Source organism: Vipera berus (genome assembly GCF_964194415.1).
Source record: "Vipera berus genome assembly, chromosome: 3".
Lineage (NCBI taxonomy): Eukaryota > Metazoa > Chordata > Lepidosauria > Squamata > Viperidae > Vipera > Vipera berus.
The window spans coordinates 115,983,826-116,004,001 of NC_138204.1; the positions used below are offsets into that span (position 1 = coordinate 115,983,826).

The 20,176-nt window shown below is 38.7% G+C and overlaps 2 protein-coding genes across 4 annotated transcripts in view; one reads left to right on the forward strand and one right to left on the reverse strand.

Annotated features, from left to right (window-relative positions):
• The window catches only part of SCYL3 (SCY1 like pseudokinase 3), a 32,270-nt gene extending 17,418 nt beyond the window's left edge, over positions 1-14,852 (forward strand). Inside the window, exons 7-14 of one of the 2 annotated variants that reach the window (XM_081326148.1) lie at positions 617-728; positions 2,243-2,320; positions 4,353-4,492; positions 6,171-6,358; positions 7,829-8,000; positions 9,806-9,964; positions 10,331-11,043; positions 14,489-14,852. In XM_081326148.1, coding sequence (XP_081182274.1) covers positions 617-728; positions 2,243-2,320; positions 4,353-4,492; positions 6,171-6,358; positions 7,829-8,000; positions 9,806-9,964; positions 10,331-11,043; positions 14,489-14,551 — 1,625 coding nt within the window. In that variant the 3' untranslated portion in view covers positions 14,552-14,852. The remainder of the gene's footprint in view (positions 1-616; positions 729-2,242; positions 2,321-4,352; positions 4,493-6,170; positions 6,359-7,828; positions 8,001-9,805; positions 9,965-10,330; positions 11,044-14,488) is intronic. The other variant, XM_081326149.1, reaches the window with a different exon arrangement.
• A 156-nt stretch (positions 14,853-15,008) lies between these two features.
• FIRRM (FIGNL1 interacting regulator of recombination and mitosis) overlaps positions 15,009-20,176 on the reverse strand; it is a 37,537-nt gene continuing 32,369 nt past the window's right edge. For both annotated transcript variants that reach the window (XM_081326145.1, XM_081326146.1), the window contains 3 exons: positions 19,512-19,592; positions 16,907-17,026; positions 15,009-15,534 (listed from right to left, as the gene is read on the reverse strand). In XM_081326145.1, the coding sequence (XP_081182271.1) occupies positions 15,343-15,534; positions 16,907-17,026; positions 19,512-19,592 (393 nt within the window). In that variant the 3' untranslated portion in view covers positions 15,009-15,342. The remainder of the gene's footprint in view (positions 15,535-16,906; positions 17,027-19,511; positions 19,593-20,176) is intronic.

The following is a 20,176-nucleotide window of genomic DNA, read 5'->3' on the forward strand; positions in this document are numbered from 1 at the left end:
AACACAGTAGGTTTCTGTACAAAATCCTGCACTTCACACAAACCTGGCAGTGAATAACTTCAGGGATTGTGTATTAGAATCATTAGAAGAGGTTTTTAAAAAATCAGTCTTATATGTCATTTAATATTAATCCAAGGCATCAGTGGTTTGAATATCCTGCTGTATAGATTGGATCAGCAATTGATATAAAAGTTGACAATTTTTAGTGAAGTTGCTTTTTGTCTTTAATTTTAAAATTTGGAATCTTCCTTCCTGATCCCAAACAGAATAATTCTGTTTTTTTTTACTTGTGGAGCAAATAAACTTATAAACTCTTCTGTGTATATGTGCATCTTTATTTATTTTCTCAGAATTTTCAAGTAGAAAAACCTGTTCTTCACTTCCATTCCCTTGAAATAATCTTGTTATATTTCATTGCCATTTCAGTACCTGTAACTTCATTTAGTTCATTTCCTTAGAGCCACTATAAGGAAAAAAGAAGCTGTTCTGGAGAGTTAATGTTTGCTTAAGGTGCAAAAGAATAAATCATTTTCATTTTTCAATGTGCTCTCTTGTTTTGACAGATCTTTTTGCTTTTAGTTTCAAAGAGAATTTATTATTAAACTTTATGTTTTAGTTTCAGAGGATGTACTTTCCAGCTTTCAGCATACATTGCACTCCACTTCACTCAATCCAGATCTAACATGCCGCTCCCCACTGTCCAACCTACTGTGTCATGAATTTTTTAGGTAACTATGTTACTGAAATCTAAACCAACTTGTCAAAGCTTTACTGAACGTGTTTTGTTTTCTAATTAAACATGGGTGAGAATAGAAGAATAGAATAGAATAGAATAGAATAGAATAGAATAGAATAGAATAGAATAGAATAGAATAGAATAGAATAGAATAGAATAGAATAGAATAGAATAGAATCTGGAAGGGACCTTGGAGGTCTTCTAGTCCAGCCCCCTGCTCAAGCAGGAGAACCTATACCATTTCAGACAAGTGACTGTCTAGTCTCTTCTTAAAAACCTCCAGTGATGGAGCCCCCATGATTTCTAAAGGCAAGCTGCTCCACTGCTTAATTATCCTCACTGTTAGGAAGTTTCTGCTTAATTCCAGGTTGCTTTTTTCTTTGATCAGATTCCAACCGTTGTTTCTTGTCCTGCCCTCTGGTGCTTTGGAGAATAGTTTGACCCCCTCTTCTTTGTGGCAGCCTCTCAAATACTGGAATACTGCTGTCATGTCACCCCTATTTCTTCCTTTGTTTAGATTAGCCAAACCCAAGTCCTGCAGCTGTTCTTCATGTTTTATTCTCCAGGCCTTTGATAATCTTAGTTGCTCTTCTCTGAATTTTTTCCAAAATCTCAACATCTTTTTTGTAATATGGTGACCAAAATTGGTTTCAGTATTCCAGATGTGGTCTCACTAGGGTTTTATAAAGCAGTACTAATACTTTGTGTGATCTTGATTCTGTACCTCTGTTTGTACAACCCAGGATTGTATTAGCTTTTTTGGCAGCGGCTACACACTGCTGACTCATAGTCAAGTGATCATCCACTAGGACTCTAAGGTCCCTCTCACAGCGAGCCAGGTCTCGCCCAATCTGTACTTGTACCTTTGGTTTTTCCTGCCTAAATGTAAAACTTTGCTTTTCTCCACATTAAAGTTCATTTTGTAGGATAGGACCCATTGTTCAAGTTTGGATCCTGAGCTTGTCTTCTGGGGTGTTGGCTGTTCTTGCCAGTTTAGTGTCATCTGAAAATTTGATGAGGAGTCGAATAATAACAAATAAATATATTCTTAGTTAATTTCTATTGTTCTTTTCATTAGAAACTAAATAATACTGCAACTGCAGTTGCTTCAATCTCAGTGATATGTTAGATATGAGCAATGATTTGAAAAGTTCTAATGTTTGCCATAATCTGCGGTCAATGCACAAGCAACACTGATAGACAAAATAAGCATTTATTAAAAGAATGATTAATATTGTTGTCTACATATTTTTCTACTGCATTCACCCAGTTTTTATAGCATAGTTTCTGATGTGAAGTAGTTAGTTTTGTTTTTTTTAACAACTAGCTTGTGCCAGAGCCTGATGCTGATTTAACATGAATTGTTCTAAGTTTGTGTTTTGGTATCATTACACTGTGGAACATGACTGCATCTTTCTGTTTGCAGATGAGTCATTTTTATGTGTGGATGTTATTCTGTTCTCTTTGTATGTCTTTGCTCAATAATAACCATTTAAACTTTTTCAGAAATGATTTCTTAGAAGTTGTGAGCTTTCTGAATAGTTTAACACTGAAATCTGAGGAGGAAAAAACAGAATTTTTCAAGTAAGAATAAATGTTGACTGTTTTCTTACTTTTGTGTATTACTTTCCAATGCATTTTATGAAGTTCTTTGTTGTTGTTTGATTGACTACAGTGATTATTGCTTGAGAAACTGAAAATAAAAATAACTGGGAAATGCTAAACATTTCATGTATAGTTCAGATAACCTCCTAAAAATTGGGAAGCACCATCAAATTACAAGAAGCTAATTCCTTTTTACCATTTTGTGCAAGTGGTCATCTTCTAAAATCTAGAAAAAAAAATTCAAAGTGGCCGTTCTAAAGCTAATTATGATAGTAATTCATTGCTGTATTATATTCTGATAAATAGATCAGAAACTTGTGTCTGAATCAATAATATGTGTCATTCTTTTCTGCAGTACTTTACCTATCCAGTGAAAAAGAATAACTTGAAACCTTTTACATTAGAATTGGGTATTCTGCTACTTACCTATGTTACTTGATATAGTTGAAATAATTAGCATTTTATTGGCATTTTCATAAAAATGTGCACACGAATGAACATATAGACTTTCATTAAAGTTATTTGAAAGTGGTGTCATTTTTCAAGACATAAAAATAATTTGCAAACGAATGATATAAAAGTTGTTTTATTTATTAGGAAGAGTATCCAGAAGCATATGTGGGTATGATAAATTAGGCTGCTAAACAATTCTTGGCTTCAAGATATATTTTTTCCCTGTGCCTTTGAATCAGTCTTGATGGCAAGATTTCAGAAGGGGTTTGCCATTGTTTACTTCTCAAGGCTAAGAGAGAGTGACTGGTCCAAGAGTGACTTCTCAACACTAAGAGAGAGTGACTTCATGCCTAAGGTGGGACCACAACTCTGGGACTCCCAGTTTCTATCCTGATGCCTTAACCATTTTGGGGGCACCTTTATTCACTGAGGCCTGTTTGGATGTAATATGTGAAAGGATTTTTCTCATTATTTCTTTGTATATTATGGAATGCTCTCCATAAAAAAAAATGCTCTGCTTTCTTGGCTATTTGAAAGAGAGATAAATTTAATCTTCAAAGTTGCTTTAATAGGGGAATTTCGATCTGTTGATATCAATTATCAAAAAAGAATGGCTGCATGAACATTCCCAGCCATTTTCCAGTTCCACTACAAAGAAATAATATTTTCTATGGAATGTACATAAAATAGGAAATGGCATCATCTACCAATGCAAAAAGTACATGCTCAAAGTATATAGCTAGTATTGCTTGAGACATTCAGGAAGATGACCTATTGATAAGGTGTTTGTAATCTACAAATGTTCTAGACCAAATTAGCACCCTCTGTGGGGTTGTGTATATGAATTTCCTACTGGTCAGATATCATGAATTAGAGACTTCAAATCCATAGTTGTGCCTTCATGTGGAGAAGTAATAATAATAATAATTTTATTTGTATACCGGCCTTCTCCCGAAGGACTCAGGGCGGTGAACAGGGCAATAAATACTAATACAAAAATTAAGAAAAGATTAAACAAAGTGCCCAATACCTTAAAACAATAAGTTAAAATACATTAAAAGCAATAATAAAACCCCAAACCCATCAGGCCAGGCCACCTTGTTCAAACAAGTAGGTCTTAAGATCCCGTCGGAAGGAGCGAAGGTCGGGCGCCATCCGGAGCTCAACCGGTAAACGGTTCCACAAGTCTGGCACACGTTGTGTCTTGTTATTGAGGAGGGTGGAGGGAATACAGTAAGGAACTTATATATTTAATTATGTGTCTTTGGTTGCCTTTTTGGTATGATTTGGTGGACAAGAATAACGTGGTTATTTTTTTAAAAAAGTGCAAGCTTGACAGATTCAATTTCCAGGTTATTAATAGGTTCATATCTGCAAAACTATATTTCTACATTTGGGGATAGAGAACAGTGGAAGAAATTATGGAGCTTGTTCTTATATTCAAAGGGTTTGATCTGTTTGTTTGTTTGCTTTTTAATGCTGGAGGTGAGAAGTGGTAAATGTAAAATATAAATGTAGAAACTGTCTGAGGCACTGACCAGTTTCTTTCTTCACACAGATTCCTGCTAGACAGAGTGGCTGGCCTGTCGGAGAAGTTGATTGCTTTGCGCTTGGTGCCTCTCCTGCTCAATCAGCTTGTGTTTGCTGAGCCAGTAGCTGTGAAGAGTTTTCTTCCTCATCTTTTAGGGCCCAAGAAGGGTAAACACTGAATACTATCTCTCCAGCATGCATTCAGTCTGAGAGTTGGAATGCCCCAGATGAAGTGCCACAGGATATGATTAACCAGGTCACATACATTAGGGGACAAAAGTTGTTATGGCTGTTTTCACCTCTTCCATGTTTTCTATCCTGATTTTCTAACTCTCACTGAGATAATGGTTGATCTAAATGTGCTAATGGGGTTTTTGTTCTTAGAGGTTAATGGAAGTTGCCATACTGACTTCTTCCTTCCTTCCCATTGGTCCCAGTAAGCAAGTAGCTTTCTGTTTTGTTTTTCACGTACCGGTAGTGGCTTCAAATGTTGAACAAGGCAACAGATCTTTTTAAAGGCTTTTAGTTTTTAATTTTAAATAGTTATAAATGTAAAATGAAATAGTTGTGGGTAACTATTGTTAGCAGGGGGGCAGAGGTCAAGGCCTAGGCCCCTTAGTTGTGGAGTGCCTCAGGGATCGGTGCTCTCGCCCCTCCTGTTCAACATCTATATGAAGCCGCTGGGAGAGATCATCCGTGGCTTCGGGGTGAAATATCATCAATATGCTGATGATACCCAGCTTTTCATCTCCACCCCGAACCAACCCAGTGATGCCCTCGACGTGATGTCCCGTTGCCTGGAAGCGGTACAGATTTGGATGGGAAAGAACAGGCTTCGACTCAACCCGGCCAAGACTGAGTGGCTCTACATACCGTCATCTCGTTTAGTCCAAGAGGTTCCATCTTTGACTATAGGAGGAGAGATGTTACCTCCCATTGATAGAGCACGCAATCTGGGCGTCCTCCTAGATTCACGACTCAGTTTTGAAGATCATATTGGAGTCGTGGCTAGGGGGGCATTTGCCCAGATTCGCCTAATATACCAATTGCGCCCCTTTCTGGACCGAGATGCCCTACGTACAGTCACCCACGCACTCGTTACCTCCCGTATAGACTACTGTAATGCTCTCTACATGGGGCTGCCCTTGAAGACCACCCGGAGGCTTCAGCTGGTGCAGAGTGCAGCTGCACGGGTAGTGATGGGAGCACCCCGATACTCCCATATTACACCCCTCCTGCGTGAGCTGCATTGGCTACCGGTTGCCCTCCGGGTGAGATTTAAGGTGCTGGTACTTACCTTTAAAGCCCTACATGGCTTAGGCCCGGGATACTTGCAGGACCATCTGCTGCCGGGAATGAATTCCCATCGCCCAGTACGCTCACACAGAGAAGGCCTCAGGGTACCGTCAGCTAGGCAATGTCGGCTGGTGACCCCCAGGGGGAGGCCCTTCTCTGTGGGAGCGCCAGTCCTATGGAATCAGCTCCCCCCTGAGCTTCGGATGGCCCAAAATCTCCGGTCCTTTCGCCGCGGCCTCAAAACACTCCTTTTCCACCTGGCTGACCTGGACTGACAGGCATTTTAATTATATTTACAATTTTTAATTTATTTTTAATTTTTAATTTTAATTTATTGCACAGATGATTTTAATTTTATTTTTATCTTAATTTCTGTACTTATTATATGTTTTGTTGTTAGCCGCCCTGAGTCCTTCGGGAGATAGGGCGGGATATAAATCCCATTAATAAATAAATAAATAAATAAATAAATAAATAATAGTTGTGAAAACAACCTTGAATTGCCAGTTCTATCTGGCATCATGTTAACTTTCCGATTTCTTCACCCCAGATAAATTGAGTGACAGCCAGATCAATGGCCTGCTGTCTCCAGCTGTGTTCCAAGCACATGTCAGCCCAGTGCTGTTGAAACTCTTTGAGGTACACGAAGAACACGTTCGGATGGTACTGCTGTCTCACCTAGATGCCTATGCAGAACTGTTTACACAGAAAGAGCTGAAAAACATCATATTGCCACAGGTGAAAAACATTGTACATATTGCCCTGCTTCCTTACTTTGTCAGGTAGGGCTAACCGAGATCAGTTCAGGAGGCTTTTTCCCCCAACCTATCTATGCATATGAGATAGAGGATACAGATGGACAAACAGACATTTGTGTGTGTGTGTGGATATATAAATTGGCTAAGGCCATATACCCCAAAAAGGGCAGGATAGGATACATCATACATACATATAGCTAAACACACAGGGAGAATGATGTAACATTCTGGAAGCATAAAACTCTGCAATAAATCAATGAATTGATCATAAAATAATACTTTGTTAGGATGAATATTTAATCTGCTTTTTCTTTCTGTTTGCAAAAAAGAACTCCAAACTTACACGACTGATTTATGTATGATTGACTTTTGTGCTGGGCTGCAGGCACAAGTCACCTTATGCATTACTTTGTAGTACATTCTAGTTCAGTGGCTCTTATATAGACAGTGAGTAAAGGAAACTTTGCCATCGAAACTTTCAAGGGATTAGGGATGCTGAGCATTCTCATTCCAGCAGACAGCCTTCATGGACAGAGGAGACTCTACATTGCATCCTTTACACATGGAGGAGGGCAAGACAAGGATACTATTCACCTCTTAAGTGAAACAGTTGTTTCTCCCTCCACCCCACCATTTCAGATACTTGCTCTTATTATTTATAGTATCTGCCAATTCATTTGATTACCATGTTCTAAATTAAACAGTTCAGCATTTGGACCATAGCAGGTCAAGTGACAAATTGTATATTGCAACCTCACAACTCGACTCTATCTCTGAAGTACTTACATGCAACAAGTATGCTAGTGTGATACAAGTAGGAAAGGATGGAGTTTGTGTCATGATATCACGATGCATGTTTTATCATGTTATTGTGACTAGCTGTGGATGCCTGTGCTAGATAATGTAAGGTAATGTAATTTCAAGACGTGGGTAATTATGTGTGCGTGGGGGAGGGGATTTTATTTCTAATAAATAGAATTATTAAGGATTGTTGATTTCTGCAGTGAGATTATTTACAAAGATAAAGTCAACCAGTCTTTTTCATTTCTCTTCAGGAATATGATTCTGAAGTTCTAGCCATCATTTCCATCTGGATTGATTTTCCCTTTTATCCACCTTTTCTTGTTTACATAGTTACACCCACTTAGTGTTATCTGTGCTGGGCAGTCAGAAGTGGGAACAAGTATTTGGTATTTCAAAACTTTTTTGTATAAATATTCAATTCTAAATCTACACAAAGCAGATAAATCTGGATGAGTTATAGCCAAACTAGCTTGAAAATATTGTTGTGGTAGTAAACGCTTGAAAAAACTACCTTTTGGGATATGTCTTCCACCTGAGTACTATAGCTATTAAGAAAGGGATTTTTCAGACCTACATTGTTGTTGTTGTAACTAAAGGGTGGGGGAGTAGGAAGCCAACTCCATTTGACAGAATATCTTTATTCTAGGTTTTACTTGGCTTGCGAGATACTAGTGATTCTCTAGTGGCTGTGACACTGCAAAGCTTAGGAGTGCTAGTCTCATTCCTTGGACCTGATGTGGTTGTAGGGGGTGACAGAACAAAGATCTTCAAGCGTTCAGCCCCAAGTTTCACTAAAATTATGGATCTTTCCTCTGAAGGTAAATAAATATAGCCAATTATAGCTCTCCTACAAACAAAACAAGCTCTGTTGACGAAGCTAGAACAGACAATGTAATTGGAGCAACATACTTAATCACAATCTGTGCTATTCTTTAAAAAGGAAAGCATCAGGGGACAAAGTTACATGCTTAGGATTCATTTGGGAATAGTTACTGAACCATTAAATTGCAGTAATTTTCTCCCTGATATGGAAGGCTGTTTACATAATAAGTTCTAAACAAAGCTAAAGTGTAATGATGTTATGTAAATTGGAATAATTGTGTAGCTAGTAGCTAGGAATCATTAATCGATACAGCACATTCTTTTTCATAAAGATGCAATACTGTTTTATTCTGGGTGTTTGGTGAACATGCTGGATCATTAAAGAATTGGCATTACCATCTTCTGATCTCAGACGTGCTTTTGGGTTTCACCGAATTGTGTTTTTTTTAATGGGAAATGTGTGAGTAAACAGCTTCTGGACAGATAAAATAATTTTTGAATTAAAGACTTCCCAAGATATAGAATTGTCTGTGCAACTCAATTTACATAGCTCCTTATTATTTTTCCTCTTGCTCGCAGTGAAATTTCAGAAGATATAGTGTCAGAGACTCCTCATCACCTAATAGAGCGTCAGGTCACATGTCCCAAATCTCTAAAAATATCAGATTAACATATTTCATTCATCATTGCACATTAGATCTGTTCAGGCAGGTTGAAAGAATTTCTGCTTTCAAATCCGTCCACTAGACCAGTAGACTGGTGGAACTAAGTCTCATTTGGGGGGAGAGAAACGTCAGGAGTAGGGCTTAAGGCTCCATTTCTTTTATCAGTTTTCTCTGTAGGGTGACAAGGAAAGCATTCTGCTGCTGGGGGATGAGGATTCCTGTTCAGATGGGTTGTCTTAGAAGACTGTTCTGTTCCCCCCCTGGGGGTACAAACAGACAGACAAGCAGGCACGACTAGCAAGGGTTAATTTCTCAGGCTTTAGTAATTGCCTTCTGATAAGGCCTTGGCAGCAAAATACAAACAGTCAGCCAAAATAGGCTCTTTACCTCAAGCGTCCATAACTTCCAAACAATTACTCAAAATGAGTCCAAGCAAACAAGCAAACAGTCCAGAAACAAAAGTACAGAAGCGTTGTCAAGAATTCAGGCCAGGGTTTAAAACAGGTAGTAAATCCGACAGAATTCCGAAGATGTGACCAGAGGTTGATTAAATTATTGTTCGTCACAAAGTCCTGAGCAGCCACACCCCCTTTTGTACCTTGTGGGGTGTGGCTCAGTGACTCAGCTAATCCCTGACCCTCCTACTCTTCCTACGCTGCTGTAAATGCTTGGCGCTGCGCCGTTCTCGGGGATCTAGCCATGATTCATCTCCGCTACTCTCCATCTGCTGCAGCTGCTCTGGCTCACTCCCAGCCCAGCTAATCACAGGCTGCTCCTGTCGGCCTTCAGATGGAGACGGAGGCCTTGCCAGAGGGGAGGGTCCCAGAGAGGGAGGCCTTGCCAGTTCCTCCCCATCATCCTCAGAGTCCTCTTCCTTGGGTAGGACAGACTCGGGGGTCAGGGCCACAACAAAGACTAAACTGGACATACAGATCAGATTTCCCCAACTCCAATTTATTGCTTTGCTTGCCGTTTTTATAACTCTTTATCCATCTCATAAGAGCAACTAATTCATGCTTTTATTAATGAAACTAAACAGTATTCTGAAAAGCATTCAATATGTTTTAAATGTTTTGATATTACAGGGTTGCTGCTTTTTTCTATATATCCTTCTGTATGTCTTAATATCTTAACAGATTCTTCTGAGGATGTAGTGAGCTGCGAGGGTAAACTAATCTATCTGCCACTGCAGCATAATTCAAGTATGTTTCTCAAGTGCCACAGTTCTGGAAGTTTGCCCTTCAGCAACCAGAACAATGTACCAGGGGAAGGGTCTCACATTGCTCTAAGAAAAGGTAGCCTTGGTCCTGCTTATTTTTGCGTTTCTTTCTAAAAAAATTGTTATATCTGCCAATCCAAGACAAAATCCAAATCTATACTTTTGGCTAAGATATTGGGAAATCTATGATGAGATCTGTTTCTTTTGAATGTAAATAAGTGAAATGTTATAGCAATTGAGAGATTTCTAGGCTAGGCAGCTGTTATTCAGCTTTAGAAAATATTTTCTTGCCTTGCATTATAGTTAAGTCGGTGAATGGAAGCAATATGCTTGTACTGTATGTTTAAGTACAAAAGTGTGTGTGTGTGTGTGTGAGAGAGAGAGAGAGAGACTTCATTTAGTTTCACTAAATCACTGATCAAAGCTTGTGTATATTCCCTAGGGAAGCAAGATTCTTTGAACTTATATAATATTCCTAGTACAATAAGTACAATAAATAATGGCAAAACCTGCCACCATGTGACTGAGAAGACAGAGGAATGGCCAGACTGGAATGAATGTGAAGAGCTCAAGTCAGAAAAAAATAGAATTGCTGAATCCAAACTGAAAGACTTTTGTGTTAACAGCCATCCATGTCTTGCCAATCATGATGGAGAAGAGAAATCTTGGACGAAGAAAGCTCCTAGCCCTCCCTTTAAGCTCTCTTCAGGAAACAGTCACTATGATCGAGGGATAAATGACATCACAGAGCTGCAGCTGCCTCCAAATACATTTGAGCCCAAAAAAGAACTCAGAACTCTCCGAAATAATCCTTTGCCAGGGTCCATCAGCAACAGTGATGGTTGTGACCCAAGAGACCAGAATCAAAAGTCTTATTTGACAAAAACATCATTTCCAGAGCAATCTCCTAAATTGAAAAGTGGTTTAGGAGAAGAGTTTGTGATCCAAGTGAAGAGGAAAGAATTGCATGACACAGAGCTGGACTGGTTTGCAGACATGGTCCCAGATATCAAATCTTCATCATCGCTCTTAGTTCTACCAGAACTAGAGACCCATTCATTTAATCAGAGTAACTCAGACACAGTTTTCAGCTCTGTGAGCGATGCACAAGAAATGCAGTTTTCTTCTAAATTTGCAGCCACAGAAATTACAGAGGTAAGAATCTGAGGAACAGAAGCTCTAGTACAGTACTTTATAAAACTCCTGCTGTGTATTAGTCAGCTACTAAAGTTGTTACATCGGGTTGATTACATGAGAGATATGGCAGACATTCTGTCAGCTACATTCTTAGTAGATGTGCTCACACAAGAGTTGACTCAACTGAACTGTTAGGACAGTTCACCGTCCTATTGAATTGAAACTTGGAATAACGGTTGATTTCATTTTCAGGTAAGACCTATTCCTGAGGGGCTTGGTGGATGAATAGGGAAGGATTGGTGTGCTTTTCCCTTCCTCCCATCTTCTCCTGTGTGGCTTTAGTACCAGGCCACCTACCCTTCTCTCTCAGGCACTTTCCTTGCCTTAGCCACATATTTTATTTTATTTTATACATATTTTATTGGTTTTAACTATAGTAATAACCAGTGCCTAGCGTACAGCGTGTTGTCTTGGTTTATGTTTTAATAGTGCTAAGCACATTTGATTTGTGCTTAGATTGTAAGCCGCCCTGAGTCTTCGGAGAAGGGCGGGATATAAATGGGATTTTTAAAAAAGGAGAAAAGGACAATAATAATTAACAGTCAATAATGATTAAGTTTGATAATTCCATAATTAGCATATTAATTAATAATACATTTCTTTGATCTTCCCTTCTCCCGTTTATACTCCTCCTTCAACCTTAAACAAAATGTAATTCTTAATATTTTCAATATATAAATGGTTAAACACATTTTTTATATTTGTACAAAAAGTAATCTCTATGTATAGCATTTTTAGCTTATATTTTTCTTATAACCATCATCTCATTAATTCACCAGGCAACCTATTTTCATAATTTTTGTTTAAGCTTAATTTCCCTTATGTTCAATCCAATTCTTATCAGTCATAATTTCTTCATATGTTAGTCATCTAAATGTCCAAATTTTCCCTATCGTGCATTATAGAAATCCTGTACTTATTATCTGTCTTATAGTATCTAGGTATAACATCCTTTTAAATCAATTTATATTTCACTTATATTAATAAAAGTTACATCAACCCACTATTTTTACATTTCATCTATTGTAGAACATACTACATTACTTAAATCTCTTATCCCTCTTGTTATAGGGCCCCTTTATGTTCAAGGTTCTCTATTCTTTTAACCATATTCAAACAAGTGTTTGTTCATGTAATAGTCCATCTGGTAGGGCAAGTCAAATCTCTTGCACCTGTCTTTGGTCTTCTTTTGCCGATTAATGTTCCAGGTTGATATAATCCGTTTACCCGGCAGTTCCTGTATTTTTGCAAATGTAGTTGGGAATACAAAAGATGAAGTAAGTAAGATGTATACTTTCTGTCTCCCGAATAGTTTTCCTAAAAATTCTATAGTCCATTCCATTTTTACTGTTATATCAGAATGTTGTAGATTTTTTCCTGTTTATATTAAGATTGTAATTCTTTTCATTTGTTGTTTCATCAATGTGGTCATATTCTTCTAATTTGTGGTCTGTTATCTGATTTGTTTGTTCATTCGTTGTTATTTCCTGGATGTTTTTTAATTGTAGATTTAAATTAGAAATATGCTTATTTAAATCATCAAAGTTGTTTCGAATTTTCTTGTGGTTTGAATCTATTGTCATTTGTATTTATCCTAACATTGCATTTATTTCCTCCTGAAAAGTATTTGTTTGGCCTTGAAATATTACTTCTGGAAGTCTTCAATTTTCCAGGCTAAATCCTTCGGGAGAAAATATTGAATATGGTGTCCTGTCATTTTTTGATATGTACACGATATCCATGTTGTCTCCCCACTTCAAATACTCTTTCATCAATGTTTTAGTTCAAGGGTCAATTATCAAGTCAGTTCAAAATTACAGTTCAGTATGTTAAGCCACTTTAAATCTTTCCTGTAGATTCTCCTTTAAAAGATTAGCCAAGAACCGAGGTTTTTCTCTTCCATAAAGAGTTCTTAAATTTAAACAACAGTCCAGGTGTTGTTGTTTTTCTTTCAGACACTTTTTAATCGTATAGCTGACCTAGCTCTTCCTTTGTTCCCAGCTGATTTCAAGGTTATTTGCAATTCAAAGGAACAGATTAGTCTTTATCTCTGAGCATTCTGCCAGTTTCTGAGTACTTATTATTAGTGTTCTATGCTCTGATTCTCCACTAGGTGCAGTTATTTCTTTTTTCAGTTTTTTTAAATCAAAACGTTATTTTTTGTTATGTATTTTTAATAATTCCATCAAAACACTTTAGGGTATAATCTTGACAGTTCTTTAGTTCCTAAATTTATCCAGATTGTAGTATTTTAAATGGAATTTTAGTATATCTCTTTTCTCCTTAATATTAATTCACCGTTTCTGTCTATAAGGGAATGGAGATATAGTCTTCTCCCTTCTCTTCCAGAGGTTTTCTTGCTTTGGAGATCTTTCTCAAGGATTCAATTAGTAGATAGAAGAAAGAAGATCAATACACTCACCAATTCCAAGCACACTGTTCACCGATGTTGGGTTCATGCTTTTGGACTTCGGCTGCAAGTAGCTTGGGCTAGACGCTGATCTCACACTAGCCTATCTCCTGTCGGGTCAGAGGGCTTCCCCTGGATCAAATGAAAGCGACCGTTGCCACTTCGTGATCAACGGAGCACCCCTCCTTCACAGTCATCTCTTTGGAGCGACTTCGGACCATGGCAAGACGAAACCAACTGTGGGGAGCAGAGCTTTTCTCTCCTGCGACCATGCGCTACGGGCACAAAACCGGAAGTCCTCACATATTTTAATTCAAATGCAGCACATCTAATAGCCCAACTTCCCAGCACTGTACTGTACCTTCCTTTTCCTTATATTCCCTTAACTGCTACTGCCTATCACCAGCTATTTTCCATTTTCTTTACTACCCACTGCACTCAAACATTTGTGTTCTACATCTGTACATTGTCAGGAGGCACATCATTAGAACTTGCTGTTTTGTACAACTTTAATTCTTGGGTTCTGTATTCATTAGTTGCACTGGCAAAGAGTATCACATGTCTTTTTTGAACAGGTGATTGCTTAAAGAAAACATGTATTAGCTATAGTTTCATAACGGAGAAAAGATACAAACCTAAAATAGTTCTATAATAGGGTTAGAGAAAAGACATGATATTGTTATATCATGTAGTGATTATGTGAACTGACTAACTTCAACAGGAAGGGGTCTGTGTCTGAGTTGGATGTGGCATCCATGTTTCATTTCGTAATATAGGAAGGCCACACAGGTTCTTGGTGGTGTTGTAAGAAGAGATTGTTTTGATCAGTATAAGTTTGTGTTAGCTTCAGGAAAATCAGAGATGGTTTTGACTGATATGCTTATTGCTATTCCTGGGAATGACACTCTGGAAAAAAATGCACTTTCTCAAAAGAGTGGTGCACAGAGTTCAATAATGTCACTGGTTGTCTTCATGATTTGATCATTATTTCAGGTGGATGGTGCTGGCTGGGAAGAAGAAGATGACCTAAATTGGGAAGAAGATACTAACTGGTGACGATGAAGATCTTCTATTGGTTACAGTTCAGTAGCTTCTTTCACAGTACCCTGGACATTCTTATTCCTCTCCTCATTCTGCACTTTCACAAACAATGTGAACTTGGTATTTGCATATCAGTGCAAGTGCTTGCCTTTCTGAGTTAAACTTTTAGGCCAAAACTACAGCAGGGATTTCCCGGCCCTGGTTGCTAACAATGAATTATTGGACAAAAGGGGATATTACAGATATGTGGCTTTATATTTCCACAACTGTTTTATTTGTGAAGAATTCTAGAAAAAAATAAATGGATAAATCACTACCTTTTTGTGCAACTTATTTTTAATGAGTAAACTGGCTTCAAAATGTTTCTGTAGATCCTACAAGAGAAACTTGCAATTGTTTTTACAAAGGTAATTGCAGAATAACTGAGATTAAGTTAGGACAGGCGAGAAAAATCACAGGATAGCAGCAAATCTTAGTTCTTGCACTAGACAGTTTATTTCCTAGATAAAATGTCCTGAAAGGGATAGTTGAATATAATTGTAATTTTTATGTTTTGGTAGTAAAAGTCTATAAACAAACTAAAGAAATAGCATAAGCTAACACATGTGCAACTTTTAAAATCAATGTTTTCACGCAATTGCAGTATTTTTCAACCCAAAAGGCATAACAAATTGTAAACATAACATTAACCTGCAGCTTTCTTAGTCCAGAATTACTACTAGTTCTGCCTGTTTCGTGTTCCAAGTCCTAATGTAGAACTTCAATTTGCAGCACAGCACTAAAATCATCCTGAAAGGACACCTTGGTCAGACCAATGTATGCTGTTCTGTTAAGCTCTGCAATGTCGCCTGTAATGCTTCCAGTTTCTTTGCAAGCCAAGTGGGGGGAGGGCCTCTCTGTAACAACTCCTTCAGGGTCTCCAGTGCCCTTTCCGTGGTGTCAACTGCTGATTTGTACTGCACCTCAGTGGGCGAGTAGCAGGTTCTCTTGGGGGATGGCTACAATTAAAAAAAACAACAGAAGAGCAGTTGTGTAACACAAGGGATTTTAAGCAGGGAAACCTAATGAACCCAGCCATGCGATAAAATCCAGCAATTTTCCATGATGCTCTTTGATTTTCAAGCCCTATGTTCCTTATGTTTCTTACTGGAAGGTTCAAAGGGGCTCTGTTTTAAATAGATAGGTATTTTACGTCTGAAATTAATCCTCCTTGCCAGCCAAAAAGAATAGATTGTAATGCTGAGGGAAACTTTTTCACATACAGATAAGTAGCATCTTTTCCGTTACAGTCTTGTAAAGCTGTTCTGATATTACTGGCTATTTCTGCAGCAGTTTGGAACCAAAAACTAGTAAAACCATATAACAGTAGAGGTCTATAGATGCAGTTATAGCCCAATTGTCACAAACTCAGTTTTGGGGATAAGATTGTTGTATAAATATAATAAGTTTATATTTATAAAACAATATACTTTTCAGATTTACCTTCCCTACTTAAAGTAACTCCTCTAAATACAAGCCTTAAAGCAGTATTATGAAAATTCTGTTGTCATTTCTACAGATAGTCCTCAACTTACAACAGTTCATTTGGTGAGTTTCAAGTTACAACAACTTTGGAAAAATGACTTGTAACCATTTTTCATACTTATGACAGTTGCAGCATCTCCATGGTCATGTATGTGACCAAAATTCAGATGTTTGGCAACTGACTCATATTTATGACAGCTAGTGTCCCAGGATCACGTGATCACCTTTTGCAACTTTCTGATAAGCAAAGTCAATGGAGAAGTAAGATTCATTTAACAACTGACTTACTAATTTAACAAGTTGCAGTGATTCACTTAACAACTGTGGCAAGGAAGGTCATAAAAGAGGAAAAATTCATTTAACTGTCTCGCTTAGCAACATACGTTTTGGGCTCAATTGTCATAAATCGAAGACTACTTGCATTACAGAGAATATTAAGAAGTGAACAGACTTCCACCTCTAAAATGATCTGAAGTAACACAGTTTTGGAAGATCAGCTAGAATGTAAGAATACATTTCAAGGCACTGATAACCTAATATACAGTATATGTATAAGATACATCACTATCTGAATGAGAACGATTTGAAATAGATGGTTGCTAGTAAGATTTTATCTTGCTAGCAATCACTTTAGTAAATGTGACTCCCTCTGTATATACAACTTAGATATGTAATTTTTAATTGGAGTTAATTCCCATGAATGAAAAAATTAAAATCCTATAAATGATTGTTAATGTCACAGTATCTGTGAGAATCCTCAATTAACCCTAAATTTTCCCAATATAAAAATAACACTGTGATACCCTTTGTCATTTTGAAGTTAGACTTGAGAATACTACAGTATACCTCTCCAATAACAGCTCTTTGCCCATCAGCTCTGGCCTCCAGGAAGAAGTGCATAAAAAGAGCATTTTCTTCTTTCATTCGATCTGCTTTTGCTTCTGGTGTCTCCTCAATATGATTGCTCTGTGAGAGAATAACAAAAATAACCCAGTATTCCTAATTAATGGCTGTTAATAGTTCCTATCATAGAATTCATCTTAGTTTACTCCTAGAAGTGGGGCAAGGAGGAATAAAATTACGCAGATAGTTAGGTGGAGAAGAATAAAAGATCTAACCTAAAACTCTGTTATTTTTCCCCAGTTGTCTTCAGTTAGAAAAGTACAAATAGTACAGATTTGATTTGATTTGATTAAATTTATATGCCGCCCTTCTCCCTGAGGACTCAGGGCGGCTCACAACAATAAAAATTAAAAAAATATAAAGTAAAAAATTTAAAAAAGAATTAAACAATAGATGCAATAATTACGAGACAATTTAACCCATTAAAAGGCTAATTAAAAAACGTAGTCAGTCCAGGCCCGCTTGTTGGAACAACCAGGTCTTCAGGTCATGGCCGACGGCACCCTGAGGAGGCCGACTCTGTGGGAGCGAACCGGGCGATGGGAGGTTGACAATGGCAGCAGGTGGTCTCGCAAGTACCCTGGGCCTAAGCCATGTAGGGCTTTAAAGGTTATTACCAGCACCTTGAATTGCATTCAGAGGGTAACCGGAAGCCAATGCAGCACACGCAGGAGTGGTGTAACATGGGAGTACCGAGATACTCCCATAAGCACCCGCGCGGCCGCATTTTGCACCAGTTGAAGCCTCCGGGTGCTCTTCAAGGGCAGCCCCATGTAGACAGCATTGCAGTAATCCAGGCGAGAAGTGACAAGGGCGTGGGTAACTGCATAGGGCATCTCGGTCCAAAAAGATAAACCTCAGTTAGTGGCTGCCTCAGGCAGTGACCATTCAAACTTACAACAGAGATGAAAAAGTAACTCTGTAATCAATGCCTGCATTTATGACCACTGCAGCCTCTCTGTCAGTTACCTGTTCACCATTACAGCCAGTTAGTACGCATAACTCTTTACTCCCCACCCCCAGAGAGATTACTTAAATGATCCATTCCTGAGTTCTTTCTGCAGCGCTTCCCCGAAAAGTACTAATGGAAAGTTAAACAGGTTTATTTCTGTAACTTTAATTAGCAGGCTGCTGCCTGTAACTGGCAGGGCTTTAATCATTTTTCCACTTTCAGCTTTTGTTTGCCTCCCAAGCAGCTCAGGACCTAGAACTCTGACTGCATTAGGCAAACAGCCAGGGCACTGCTTTTAATGTGTATCCCCCACTGTGTGCCTGCTTACTCTCTTGTAATCTTTCCCTTTCCAATGAATGTAAATACAAATATTAATTCTATTCTTGATAATTATCCCAGCAGAGTGAGCATTCCAAAGAGCAGGGGAGTAGGGAAAAGGGAAAGCCAAAATAAAATTGAAAGCACAATTGCGCTCACAAGATTTTTCACTTAGCAATCACATCGCTTAACAAATGGGGTACTGGTGCCAATTGTGGTCACTAAACAAGTATCTGTACAATATAAATATTTAAAAAAAATGTGAATAGCTACATACAGGCTGTAAAGAGAAACCTATGCTTTGGGTATGAAATGAATACTGTACAGAAAAACAAGTCAGAAATCTTGTGATCTCACTCAGCAGAATTCTGCAATGCATTGGGCCAGGTGACTTGTCCAGCCAAAGTTCTAGATCAGTGGTGGCGAACCTATGGCACGCGTGCCAGAGGCGGCACTCGGAGCCCTCTTTGTAGGCACACATGCCATACCCTGGAGATGGCAACTGTCCCTCTTCAACCAGCCGGCCGAGATCCCATGTGGCCGGATGCATCTCGGCACAGCTGGTTTCCCTCCCCCCCATCCCATCCCTCCTGGCCTTGCATGCTCTCTTTTTGCTGGGCACAACCCACTGCATCGCCTCCTCAGCTGTCCAGCTCAGAGGCAGCTTCTCTGAACTGTTGGCGGTGAGCTGCGGAGCTCCAGAGTGCACCGGTCAAGGAGCCGGCAGACTCTGGCTGCTGACAGACACCATCAGCCCCCATGCGCTCACTGGCCTCTGTGTGCGGGGGCCAATGGTGTCAGGCAGCAGCTACCCTGGCCCCTGCCTCACCTTGCCCCATGGCAATGGCACTCCCATCCTGCTTCGCCTCACCCCGCAGGACAAACCTGCCCACCACCCCACCTGCCAGAGACCCCATGGATCTCCCCCGACCCTGTCCTCCCCCCACAGGCATCCCTCCCCACAAGCAACATCGAGGTGACTACACCTACTTTGGCCACACCCACCCAGTCTGCCATGACCACCACAGCCACGCCCACCCAGTGGGCCACATCCCACCTGGCACCCAGTGATAAATAAGTGGGTTTGGGGTTGCAGTTTGGGTACTCGGTCTCTAAAAGGTTCGCCATCACTGTTCTAGATTATGTTCTAAGGTCCTTAAAGATTCTTATCTGTTCTGCAAAATCAATGTGTTTTAAAATAATAAAGACAGCATGCATACTAATTAATGAAACATGACTTTAAAAGTAAGTTTGACACATTTACATTTTCTTGTATACCTTGGACAGAAAGCCAACAACTTTGCTTTTGATTTCAACAGAGTTCAGACATTTCTGAAGTATTTGTTCATGGCTTGTTCCCTTGATACAAAAACAAAACAGGAAAGTAAGGAAAGTTTAGATCAATAACTAGTCAGTTTATTAAGTGTAACAATTAAGCAGTACCTTGATATCAAGATATCAAGAATATCTACTAACTACTGAATGTATTCAGCACTAGAGAAATTTAGGTTGCAGTAAGTTTAATACTGAAAGTATTGAAAGTACTCATGATTCTGCTCTGCTCATATTCCCTTATTTTTTTTCCACATTTACCTAATTATCTTACGTAAACAATAAACATTACAACCAAAATACACTTCAAAAGAAATAGAAACACTATACAACTTCTCCACACATTTTTCTGTCCTCAACAACTCATATTTTAAGATTTCCATTTCTCCAAAAACATGACTGTTATTAAGCAAATACGATCTGCTATAATAAAACTCAGTCACAAGTATGATAAGCAACTCAAGAATGCTGATCTAACTAAAGTTAAATCCTCCTAACAATTGTATTGCTAAAAATAGGCTTGCTGTTCCCATCCCTATATTTTGTCATGCAAAAAAGGCTTGCAGAAGAGGGAAGAATAATCCTCTTTTTAAAATAAATTTTGCAGGGCA